A 12,580-nucleotide genomic window follows, 5' to 3' on the forward strand; every position below is an offset into this window, starting at 1 on the left:
AACTGTGGTTGCATTGACCCCTCGTGTTCCAGGCGGTCAATATTATGGTATTCACCAGTACGAAATTGGTGCATAGCTGCCTACTCATCCAATCCGACAACGCTGACATTATGTTTGATTGAGGATGCTGAATACCAAGATCTGATGGTTCAAAATCTCTACGACAGAGGGCGGATAACACCTGGCCTAGCGGCGGGAGCATCTGTCACCGGGTTCAACTCCCGCTTTCATTGTTTCTAGGGACTTAATGGGGTCATCGACTATATTTGAAGATTTCTCCATTACTTGCGTTACAACAGCAGACTCGTCTGACTATTGCGTGTAGTCCAGCTGATGTTGTTGATGAGTTAACACTAGAGCACGTTGGGCGCTAGTCCTGAATCTTGTTCCTTGTAGTATTAAACTTTCTCAATACATTGATTTACCTTGAAAAGAAAACGAAAGTTTGCGTGTTTCTGTTAATTGGTAACGGCGATGCGAACCAATGGTCGACTACTCACACGCCGGGCCGTGTCTTTAGAGAACTAGCTACAAGATATTATTACGCTGTGTTCAACTGCCAAGTGCCACCGGGTAGAACCGCACAACTTAACGGGAAGACAAGACATAAGCCGACCTTCCTGGGTCCTCCCTACCGACAACCACGATATCCACAAACGCAAGAGTTATCGGAGTATCGGCTAAGCCGTAACGTATACCCACTGGAAGTACGTGGCGGCCGTGATGTCCGACGGATGGTACTGGCATGGAAGGAGAAGTCGTTGAGTTAGGAACAGCCATCACATGCTCACAAAAATGAGAAATCTGGGATTAGTGCTCGGTAGCTAAGGGAGCGATGAAGAAGCCGAGATTTATTCTCAAAACCTAAACAATTAAGAGCAATGTGTTTCATGAGATATAATCAACAATGTATAATCACTACACCATTAAGCACAGATCCTATAGGGAGCAAGTGCAAAGACCGAGATGCATGGGTAGTTAGGACGGTTGCATGAGGAAGATGGTCTAATGCTTATTCGGATCGATCTTTACGCTCAGTGGATGATTTCACGTGACACAGAAAGGATTCTCGTATATGCATCATGCAGCTCATTCAAAATACATAAGACACAGTACGTCAGCGACGATACGTTACATATAGTAGTTATTTGATACAAATAAGACATAAATTCATTATTAGGATCCCGAAAACTTTCGCTTTATGTGCCAAGGCCCAGTGCTTCTTTGCATACAATCTCTTCGAGGCCATTGAAAACGTATATTGTGGGAGGCCATTATTCCAAAGCTAAGCAACATGTGCGTCGTTGTCACTGGTGTAAGTTTCGGCAGGGATTGACTTGCGATCAAATGGTTCTGAGGCTAATTCATTTAATACAGGGTGCTGGTTTCATTGGTAGTCACGTAGTTGAACACCTCCTGAAACAAGGCAAAAGGGTCGTCGCAATCGACTCGCTCTGGACTGGGTCAATCGAGAACACCAATAGGTTTCTAGGCAATGAATGTTATCGGTTCATCACGTGAGAATTATCAATCATGCAAACATGAGTAAGTAGATCTTACCCTTCCGCGCGTGTACTGAAACACTTCACGGTATAGTCACGACGTAAGAGAGCCTCTGCCAAATATAGAGGGGGCTACAGAAATTTATCATCTCGCCTGTCCCGCCAGCCCGGACCAATTTGAGCAGAATCCAATCGATATTCTAGAAACATGCTTCAAGGGAACACAGAATGTAATGGAGCTGGCCCTGCAAAATCATGCGCGTGTCCTGATAGCTAGTACATCTGGTGAGTAATTGTGGAAAATCTATGTAGTAACTAGTCCACTTGTCACAGGCGGACCCTGAAAGTTTCACTGATTCAATACATCACCGTTAGAGATATATGGTGATCCTCAGGTTACCCCCCAGTCGGAGAAGTACTGGGGAAATACCAACTCCTTCGGGCCACGGTCCTGCTACGACGAGGGTAAGCGGGTCGCCGAGGCTCTTGCTTATGGTTACAAGCGCCACCATGGACTAGAAATACGCATCGCGCGTATCTTCAACACGTATGGTCCATACATGCAGATAAATGACGGACGAGCCGTGCCGAATTTCATTGCGGCTGCAATGCAGGGTCGGTCTATCCAAATCTACGGGGACGGCAGCGCAACTAGATGCTTCCAGTTCGTTTCGGACTGTGTGACTGGCTTGACCGCTCTCATGCAGAGCGACTACGCTGGACCGGTCAACATCGGTACGGAGCTTGAGACACCAGTTGATGACCTTGCGGGACTGATTTCAGAGCTGGTGTCTGCTAAGATGGGGAACTCCAACAAGGCTCCAATCATGTGTCTTCCGGCTAGGCAGGATGATCCGTATCGCAGGAAGCCGGACACGAGTCTTGCAAGAGATATCTTGTGTTGGAAACCTACAGTGACATTGAATGATGGACTCAACGCTACCGTTGAGTGGTTCCTGAGCACGTCAGTTCACATAAATGACCAATGAAATAAATGTGCTAATCCTTAGATCAAGTCACGGGGCTCAGAAAAAGAGCTAGAACAATGAAGTCAAACATACTTATCTCCATTGTTGGGCTAGTAATTATTTCCTATCATATTTAGCAACGTACATGTATGCCGAGCGAGTGAGTAGTTCTCGGGCCATCTACCGTTATAGATAGTGGCAATTCAATGACATACTCCAAAAGCGTCGATGGCTGCCCCCGACCAACAGCGCTGCGGATGTCCGATTGATGGCACAAGTCTTTGATCAAACGTCAGACTCGGCTGAAGAGTTATGATATGTAGATGTAGCACCACCAAGCATCGACGTTCCGTAGTAAGTGCATTTTTGTTTGAGTGGTGACAATTAAGATCGTGACATCGTCCATTCCATCATATTTTCGTCGCTACGACTACCATATCCAAAATATTCCGGCTTTATTAGGCGATGAAGTATTCGACCTGCGCTGGACGGTCCCGATAGCAAATGACGCAGCGAGGGTCGTATTTCCAGCTATTGTTAGAGCCAGGGCAGTCAGGCTAGTTGTTTTAGTCATGAAGGTTATCTTGAGGGTGTGATCATACTCACACATACCCATCTATACCTTTTCATGGATGGTTTTGTCTTTGGCGCATTGAAGCTAGGGCTATGCGATGGATCACGATAATTGTCGTGTTTACCCTGGCCACCTCTGTCGCGCCTAGCATCGTCATCCCAGCTCGGGTCATGCCCTGACGAACCCTATATCAACCATTCGATTAATTGAACGGCTATTAGAATAGGCCGTGGGAATGTATCGTACCATTTAGGATGTTGCTGCCTCTCAACGCATGTGCTAAAGTAGTAATTTACCTGACATGCGCAGATCAATGCGCGCTGAACTCGGGTGAAATCGTCTTAGAGTACGTTTTGCGACAACCGTGATAACACAAATGCCGCAGGACATGTACCCCGCTTGATTTGGGTGGTTGCGGGCATATTATATGGTGAGGCTGACCGAGAGTCAGAGAACCCCTAGGCCCAAGGGGGCGTGGCATGTTTCGCCCGGTTTATGTGTGCCAGCACTCGATTGGCTGTCGATCGATCGCCGCTGCACAGCTATGGCGACACGTGTTTGAGGCAGCCTCACTTCCTTTTCACGACGCAAAACTGAAGATAGTGGGAAAGAATTGGCCTACTGGACGTCTTGAGCTGTTCTTACACAATAAGCGAAGCTCACGATGACCTCAACTCCATCAGTAAAGCTCGGTTTGTGGACTAACTATGAGGTCAGCCCTCGACTGTACAGTGAGTCTGCTCTTCGGAACGACTTAACACGTTCTAACCATATACGCAAGACCTTTCAAATGTGATAACGACCACCGATACCTGGGGTACAAATTGGAAGATCTTCTTGGGGGTGGTGTTCGGATTGAGCTGGTCATGTGCGAAAGCCATAATAAAACGCATCTGGCTCTGGGTTCACTATTGGGTGGCACACATGAGAGAACTTGAGAGCGCTGGGCCTGAGACTGAGTCACTACTTCCCTCTCACACTTCTGATCCCCTCCCTGCAGGACTGCCAGCGGATTCGGATGAATCCGAACCGCGAGCGTTGGTTAGATATGATCCAGATAACGAGACCTTTGAGTATGAGGGAAGTCACTCGGAAAGGAGTTCTGAGCACAACAACGACCATGGTATAAGCACATTGGAGAATGAAGCCTCGGAACCCAAAGCTATATCTTGGTGGCCGCAACTGGAGTGGCCTGACATAATCTTGGGCTTGCTTGGAGTAGCTTTTGCTGTCGCCGGTGGTGCCATCGGCGAGTTGCAGGCTAGTCCTTCAGCACTATCTGATACACAGCCATGTGGCTTTTGGGATCTCAAGAACAATGCAGATCAAAGGATTAAGGACAACGATGATCTCCTCCAAGCCAAGAAAGAGGAGAGGTCAGCGCAGTACGGAAGGAGTTGTTACGGTGAACAGCCTATTGCCAACCCGGATCAGTGTGACTTCTTCGAGAGCGCGCAAATCGATTACGAGGTGGAGAAAATTGATTGCCCATTCAGTTGTCCCAATCCAGACCGTTGTATATGTGCCAACGGCATATATGGGAGCGCAGTTCGACTCTCAACCGGACTATTCTCTGCTAAGTTACTTGGCCTGAATGGAGCAGCATTACCACAAATCAAGCGAACATCGATCTATGTGCCACTGGATATCGACTACGGGTTTGTGGTTGACCGGTCCGGATATGATTTCGAGTTTGAGTATCACCTTGGTCCCGTCAATGCTTCAGGAGAATTCAGGAACCACACGTTCACCATGTTCGGAACTCCTTTCAATTGGGATGTGCCAGCGTATTCTGTAAGGTATTACTTCGCTTCCAACCCAAACCTCAGGTTAGTCACTGAACTATCATTAGCGCCTATGAGTCTACACCATCTGGCGGGGACTATGATGCATGGCAACCAACATCGGACCTTGCACGTCCCAGCCACACGTACATGACGGCGATGTTTATATCGCCTTGTCGAATTATTTATAGCGGACGATGCGAAGACCCCATATTTCTCGCTACCGACGAATTGCAAGAAGATGGTTGGCCGCCGCATCGATTTTATAATCAAGATCCCCGAGCTCGGGTTCTGATTGCAATTGATCAAATGGAGGTTTGTCCACACGGCGAAAGCGATTGTCACTTCCCAGACGAGGAATATCCCGAGTTTGGGGTTGAGTACGAGATCACCAGGACTGCGTTAAGAAGGTCTTCTTCATTCCGATCAATCGAATATAGGCTAGGAAGTGCGCTTGTTGCCACTGAAAGCATTAGTGACTTTGAATCTCGTCAGCTAGACAAAGAGCAGTGGATCATTGAGAGTAAAGCGTTGTTCAATACCTCACTTGCTCGTCTGCAGTTCAATGCTTTGGACATTGCCATGGGTGATCGACCTGTTGGGAATGCGGCAGCAGGCTACGCGGACGCCTATGAGGATACGACGCCAAGCTGGGCACGAGGTCGCATGTGTGGAAAATATAAGTTCCACCTTTCAAGGGGTTACACAAATATCCATGTGGCTCATATTTTCATCCTCCTGGTACCCGTCTCTTTGTACATCCTCAGTCGCGAAACTAAGCGAGATTTGGGCGATTCTCCGAGACCTTTCCTTGATGAAGACTGGTTGCTCGTCGATGCAATCATATGGTACATAATTGGCAGAGTCCATTGGTGTTCCGATAAGCTCGGGTCGTTGAGGCAAAGACTACAGACTAGGCAGTAAGACTTGCTGCATATAATATTGATACCATTTCAAATGCGCGGTGTCGACTCTGCCAGATCACAAATAACCCAAATTCTTTATTCAATAGGGTTCGGCATAAAATCCAATTGTCTCCAGTCGTTTTGGTCGTGGTACCCAGTGCTCGTCATGATCCGCGAAGTGATTGTTCTGAATCGTAGCGTCTTTGTTGTACTCATATAAAACACCTTCTGCAATATCTCCAAAGTGCTTATAGTCCGGCCTAGGATCTCGGATATTGCCAACCTTCATCCTACCTTTGGGGAGGCGATGATATCGATTCTTCGGGTTGGCCCATAAATACAGACGTTTGAGCGACACAAAACAGCCCAGAAGCATTGTGTATTCAGCACCATCGGTAACCTCGTAGGACTCGTCATTATCAAGTTCATAGCCGCAAAGGATTCCTACATGGTGGAAAGATGATACGAGTTCCCGGAAATACTAGAATAAGTTGACGTCTTGCGGAAATCCCTGGTCGAGCATCTTCTGTTGTCGAATCTCAACCGGTGTGGTGGGCTGTTCTGGGTGCATGTGAAGCGAACTACGAAGTGAGGCGGCCTTGATAAGAAGCAAGTCCGCAGCAGGATTGCATCGCAAGAGTCGACTGTAGCGATGGGAACCCTATTCAAAGCCTGCGAGCCCCTTAACTTTAAGTATCTGGGGGTAACGGACCAGAACAGCATCGCGTGACTCTTGGCAAACGAGCTGCAGGCTCAGGAAAGCGATTCGGAAAGTTTTATCCTCTGGTTCTGACGATGTCCAGAAATACCCATCCGACATACACATGCCTCTGCGACTTGGCTCCCCAATGCTGTAGTAGCTGCAAATGCCATGCTGACCACAGAATTGCCCGCCAGCTATGACGCAGGAGTGCTCTGTAGAAAATGATCGTTGACTGATTGCAACCTTTATGGTTCGGCCTATTGTTATAGTGTTAATTGCGTGCTGCCATATCTGATTTCTGAGTTCGGTCGGGAGTTCTGGGAACCAATTAAAGACCGTGTTCACGGCGAAGTCATTCGCAACCAACCAGATTTCAACTTGGCCAGCGCCTGTCCAAGTCCATGGGCGGAAGATGTAGATGATCCGTGCATTGACAACCCAAGTTCGTATGAAAACTATAAACAATGCTTGTCTCCCATTTCCATACTTCACAGTCTCTGGTTCATGACTCTAGTTTGCAACACTCTCAATATTTGAATAGTCTGTCATGTGGTGACAACAAGCTGTGAACCGCGACTCGTGTATGCGTCTTGACAACGGAGCGAGATTTCACGGGTACAAAGTGAGGACCCACAAGGAACATGAGCACCCCCTGGAAGATACGAAGGCTTCCCTCTGTATGTACGGATCCGTAATAAGCGGTATTCTTAGCATCAAAGCGAATAGCCGGCAAACCTGGGGGCATCAAATCCCGAGCGCCATTTCTGACCAGCGTTGTCTGTTGTCCTCAGTTGGACAAGCCCTCTCACCGTCGCGTTAAATTTATTTGGTTGACGCTCTGAGCGCCAGAGTGCTGACCAACTGGCTATTCGTGTCTCTATGTTGATCGGAGCCCGAGAGGGCCTGGCCATGAAAGCCTCTTGACTCACGTGAAGCCACATCGTGTCAAGCGTGTGACCTTGCCATACGGCCTGCAGACCTGTTTGTTAGTTGCATTTTCACGAGTCCATTAATGAAAGACGCTCGCCTCGTCAGTGGATATTCCAAAATAGCGAGCATGTGGGTTGATTTTTAGCGCTGAAAACCAGATTTTCCAGGGATCTACACTTGACGGCAATTCTACGGCGCATTTTTCTGTTGTCATCCGCATGTTCCGCATTCCCCAGTGGCATGAAAGGAGGTCTTACGGTGTTGGTTGAGATCATGTGTTACCGAGTGGAACAAATCAGAGCACATGAAGTCAATTGTATCCCGAGGCCACAGCACATGATGTATCACCGGAAACTCTGATATTGGCCAAACGGGAACTGCTCTCGGACGAAACAAACGTTTCCTCCAGATAAACCGGGGGATGGCTCGTGTTAGCGCACCAAACAGGGTCCAGCATCACGTTCAGGCGGGTTGGGTTTCGCGTAGCGCTGTGCCCACTGCCCACTGCCCACCACGTATTATTTCAAACAACAAAAGACAAAAGTAGCGGTGGGACAGCAATCTGTCGAATCATCGAGTGACTGCTCATTAAGCTCATCATTTAAACGTTACCCTCCCTTAGCAGATTGTCCACTCTCCACCGCCCAGTCAGGTTATGGGGGTCCAACTGTTTGTCCACGCCATGCTGACGATCCATGTATTATGGGCTTTCCGAATGCCGTCTCCACGGAGAGGTATTTCGGTTGTGCCCTCCGAATCCAAATGAAGATCGGTGATGAGAAATGCTTACCTATTATTTTACTTGTTCGCCCACGGGGCAAAAATTCTCCATGACCCTCTTTCCATTCTTCATGTTTATCTTCATACTAAACCAATGACATTTGGGTATTATCCCAGCACATTGGTGTTTCTGAACGTCAAGCTTATAGTTCGGACTTAGAAAGCCAACCGCTAAACTTTGAGGTTTTCCTTCCGAAGTCCAAGTCGTCGACAGGGGCGCGCGGCCCGTTCAGCCTACCCTTTTGTCGTACGAAAGGACCGTCACTGTGGAACTTACAAATGGTCTGGGGTTGAAAGCAGTGTAACTCGGAAGGCATCATCCGTTGTCCCCTTGGTTTTCCCCTTCGCCTGGGAATACAACTCATTTTGTTGTATACAATCGATCGCATTTCGCTAGTTGGGAGCCCACCGAACCGTCACACCTGCGCAAGGTCATTCAGCCGCTACTCGTGCCCAAATTTCTGTTGGTTGGCAACTCATAATTTACTCGTCATCGACTTGAGCAACACATTCTCACCCCAGCAGGAGCTTCAAAGTCTAATCCGAGTGTCATGACCGATTTGATTTTATTCCTGCTCGTGAATTAGCAAGTTTGTTCTTTGCACACCAAGTTCCAAGGTTCTGGTCTTGAAGAAGATTTCAACCACAACCATTACGTCACACGCCCTTGCATTTAGAATGCGGCATTATTACCTTTCCTCGACAACAAATCACACTGGGAACCCAGGAAGAGGATGGCCCCAACGGAGGAATTGGCCGTCCTCCTCTTGGAAATCCGGCAAAATGATGCCGCAGAAAGGAAAAATGCTACCAACCTCACCGACAACCAAGTGCTGGGTCTCGAGGCAGTCTCGTTGTCGTTTGCGACCATCAGCGTCTTTGCCGCTTTCATCGCCTTCTACTGGTTCGTTCGGATGAGAAGGAGTTTTCGACAGGACTTGATCATGCTCTTGATACAGAGCGACATGATGAAAGCATTCTGGCTAATGCTGAGTCCGATTATCTACTTCATTTCTGGTCCGGATGGGCCCATCAGCACCGACAATGTGTATTGCCAGATTCAAGGCTTTTTTCTTACCACTGCCGTTGAGGCGTCGGATTTTGCAGTTCTCATGATCGCCGTGCATTCTGCACTTTACATTCTCAGGAGCCAACGAGCAGGAGGAGAAACTGGCCTACAACCCTATCGATGGTATGCCTACGCCCTTTGGCTTGTGGTTCCTCTCATCCTCGCGGCAATTGTGCCGATCACGGGCGCTCGTTTTGAGGACAACGGCCCCTTCTGTTATTTGCCACAACAGAACAACTGGTACCGTGTCTACCTGAGCTGGGTCCCTCGTTATATCATCTTCGGGGTCATCTTTTTAGTCTACACATTTCTTTACATATATATCGCATGGAGGTTCCGAAGATTGCGACGGGATCAGAGGCGCGCCAGCTTTGAGAGCAGTACAGCACCGAAACTTAGTTGGCGGAAGCGCCCGGTACCGAGTCGTGCTACGCCTCCCATACCACCACTTGCTTACCACGGATTATTGGATACGTCCTCGTTTCAAACTCCAGAGGTAGAACAGCGGAGCAGACAGCATTCCGTCACTTCTGAGGTCAGCACTCTCAAGTTGCCCGACTACATGCCCACGCCCGTCGCTCCCCAGCAGGTGAAGCCTCGCAGTGATAGGGCATTCGCTTGGAATTGGGAGGACGCAGAATATGAAAGCAGTTCGGGATCGCCCGAGCTTCAATACGAAACGGGCTCAACTATGCTCTCGCCAACAATCGAAGACGTCTCGGCCGGATTGCCCCGAATCAATACTCCGGCTCCGGTCCTACAACATCCATCTCAATCGGACGTTGCTCCAGTGAATATGCCGCATTCAAATGGCTTATCTTCAAGGCAGTCGACGTCGAGGCACTCTTGGCAGAGGCCTTTATCATCTGGCCGCATAACGGTGGAACATTCAGAGCCAGCAATTTTCGATAAGCTATATAAAAGGCCTACAGAGCCTACGGACGACGCACCGAGCAGCTCATCTCCTTCACTCTATCTGCCAATGTCTATTACCGAAGATACGCTTCGCAAATCCCGCCAGAAAATGAACCGACAACTGAGGTTACTGTTTGTATATCCGGCCATTTACATACTTGCGTGGATCGCCCCATTCATCTCACAAATATACAGATATGAGGCGGTCCCATGGAATTCAGTCGCACCGCAGCCGTTTGGATTATTCATGGTCAGTGTTGCGAGCTTGTGTATCGGAGCCGCTGTCGATTGTTGCTTCTATAGCGCATGGGAGAAGCCGTGGCGACATTCGAAATGCGGTTTTTGGCAAGGGTTGGCGATGAGGCTCAAGATTAGGCGCCGACCGCACAGAGGAGTGGGCGGTAGATCAAGGGAGGAGGAACGACGAGAAGCTACTGCCGCTATCGACCGACGGAATGTGGAACAGGCCGAACGGCAAGCTGCAGCTGCTCTCCAAAGCACCAGCACAACGAAGGCTCCAAGGCAATGGTGGGATATTGATGACGAGTACGAACTTTAGAAGGATACCAAGAAAGACAGGTCATGGCAGGCGTCTATACCTGATCACTGCATTTACATTTTTGGGGCGCATTAGGAAGCTCCAGAGCAATGGGATACGCATCGGGCGGCGTTCAGGGCATCGGGTGTGGTTAGTATCTACCACCATATTGGGCATGGGACTTTGAGCGCCTGCTAGTACATAGAATTGAATGTAATGTATATATATACATATATTGTCTCCAGATAGGAGACTCGTGTCTAATTTTTACTCCCGCCGTCGTGCACCACGTGCAAGTTTTGCTGTTAAGGGACAAACTATGTCGAGGACTTCGCGCGAACAAGTTTGTGCTCTACAAAGCTACAAAACACCAACACTTGAGTGCAATTCCTTCATTTTGGCAATGCTGCACAACCGTTGATCCCAACCCGCAGCATGCCATCTATTCCTACGATGTCTCGAGCCATTCGTCCTCTCCTGGGTATACCCCCTTTCGTTCTATGCATAACACCTTACCCAAACAAAACAACGCTCACTCCGGCTCCTTCAAGGCTGGACGGTCTAATACTCTAAAGGATTCTCTCACTCGCGCAAGAACTTCAGGAAGGCGCGCGCAATGAGCACGCCATCGTGTTCGTTGCCCACGCGGCCGATGGCGTCCTCGTACAGCTCGTCCGAGAAGATCTTCTGCCCGTGGCGCAGGTGCAGCAGCTCGGTGACGATGAACTCGGTGAACTCGGGGTGGCCCTGCAGCGCGATGACGCGCTGGGGGATGTAGAAGCCCTGCACGGCGCACACGTCCGTGTGCGCCAACGGTATCGTGCCCTCGGGGTGGGCGAAGACGGCGTCGCGGTGCATCTGTTGGATCTTCTGTATTTGTCCAACGCCACGGTCAGCCATACTCGTCGTCGGTGCGCGAACGAGCGAGCGGGGAAGGAAGCCCACTTACCAAGGTATTCCTCCCGAATATCTTCTTCCCCTGCTCCGTCAAGGCCATCTCGACGACGCTGATCTCCCAGCCCCTCACGCTGCGCCCGACCTCGGCGCCCATGGCCCGGGCCACGATCTGGTGCCCGAAGCAGACGCCGATGACCCTCACGCGCCCGCCCTCGAGCAGCCGCCGCGTGTACTGCACCAGGCGCAGGATCCATTCGTCGCTCTCGAAGCTGTTGTGCTTGGACCCGCTGATCAGCACGGCGTCGAGCGCCTCCGGGTCCGGGTACGCCGTCTCGTACTGGTTCACCACGTCGTGGGCCGACAGCTCGAGGACGGACTCGACGGGCTCCGGCGCCGTGGCCCGCCGGAACAGGTCTGTGAACACGGCCCCGTAGCCGCCGTTGTCGTATTTCTCCTGCACCGAGGGCACGGGCGTGTCGCACTCGAGGATGGCGAGGCGGATCGGCGGGGGGGTTGGTTGGGAGCCCATTTTCTTTCTTGTTTTCTTTCTTGTTCTGGAAGATGGTATGCGCTGTCACGTTTCTGGAGACGGGATGCGATGTCACGATGGTGGGTGGAAGGCAATGGGATATATAGCAGATAATGAAAGCGAGATTCGTAATAGAGTTGCGTACGTATATCTACAGCGGAACACGGGACACGGTACGCAGGGGCGCAAGTTGAGGGATGGCGATACACGAGGCCCAGGGGCCGGGAGAGGGAGAGGGAGAAGGGAGATCAGACGACACTAGCGCGAGTCGTGTGTTCCGGCATCGCTGAAGGCTTGTGTTGTAGATACGAGAGAAGAGACGAAATCACCTCGAACTCATGGAAACATTGCTTGTAACTTGCCAATTGGCCCCGTATCGTGGGTCCCGCGAACCCCTCAGCGCGGCCGGGTCGCATCTCCAGACATCGTGCTGTAACCCCCCATCCAGTACGCCGGGCGGCGGGGTTGGCGGCCGTGTGGGATTGT

The 12,580-nt window shown here is 50.0% G+C and overlaps 4 protein-coding genes across 4 annotated transcripts; 3 read left to right on the top strand and 1 right to left on the bottom strand.

Annotated features, from left to right (window-relative positions):
• The first annotated feature begins 1,119 nt into the window (after window positions 1–1,119).
• Window positions 1,120–2,512, top strand: BKA67DRAFT_640424 (uncharacterized protein). The gene is made up of 4 exons (XM_046105758.1): window positions 1,120–1,315; window positions 1,378–1,517; window positions 1,597–1,787; window positions 1,878–2,512. Exons 1-4 carry the CDS (start codon window positions 1,295–1,297, stop codon window positions 2,489–2,491), a joined length of 966 nt encoding a protein of 321 aa, XP_045963232.1. The 5' UTR covers window positions 1,120–1,294; the 3' UTR covers window positions 2,492–2,512.
• A 1,092-nt stretch (window positions 2,513–3,604) lies between these two features.
• On the top strand, window positions 3,605–5,965 carry BKA67DRAFT_6128 (uncharacterized protein). Its single transcript, XM_046105401.1, has 3 exons — window positions 3,605–3,775; window positions 3,826–4,843; window positions 4,897–5,965. The coding sequence occupies exons 1-3, from the start codon at window positions 3,709–3,711 to the stop codon at window positions 5,750–5,752; spliced, it is 1,941 nt and encodes a 646-aa protein (XP_045963233.1). The 5' UTR covers window positions 3,605–3,708; the 3' UTR covers window positions 5,753–5,965.
• Window positions 5,966–9,189: 3,224 nt separating this feature from the next.
• BKA67DRAFT_543573 (G protein-coupled glucose receptor regulating Gpa2-domain-containing protein) lies at window positions 9,190–10,920 on the top strand. The gene has a single exon (XM_046101195.1). The coding sequence runs from the start codon at window positions 9,259–9,261 to the stop codon at window positions 10,687–10,689; it is 1,431 nt and encodes a 476-aa protein (XP_045963234.1). The 5' UTR covers window positions 9,190–9,258; the 3' UTR covers window positions 10,690–10,920.
• A 330-nt stretch (window positions 10,921–11,250) lies between these two features.
• On the bottom strand, window positions 11,251–12,094 carry BKA67DRAFT_509566 (class I glutamine amidotransferase-like protein; the record flags this gene model as incomplete). The annotated part of the gene is made up of 2 exons (XM_046097247.1): window positions 11,251–11,538; window positions 11,618–12,094. The coding sequence occupies 2 exons, from the start codon at window positions 12,092–12,094 to the stop codon at window positions 11,251–11,253; spliced, it is 765 nt and encodes a 254-aa protein (XP_045963235.1).
• Window positions 12,095–12,580: the final 486 nt, after the last annotated feature.

The sequence above is a fragment of the Truncatella angustata genome (assembly GCF_020726525.1).
Source record: "Truncatella angustata strain MPI-SDFR-AT-0073 chromosome Unknown BKA67scaffold_1, whole genome shotgun sequence".
NCBI classification, from domain to species: Eukaryota; Fungi; Ascomycota; class Sordariomycetes; order Amphisphaeriales; family Sporocadaceae; genus Truncatella; species Truncatella angustata.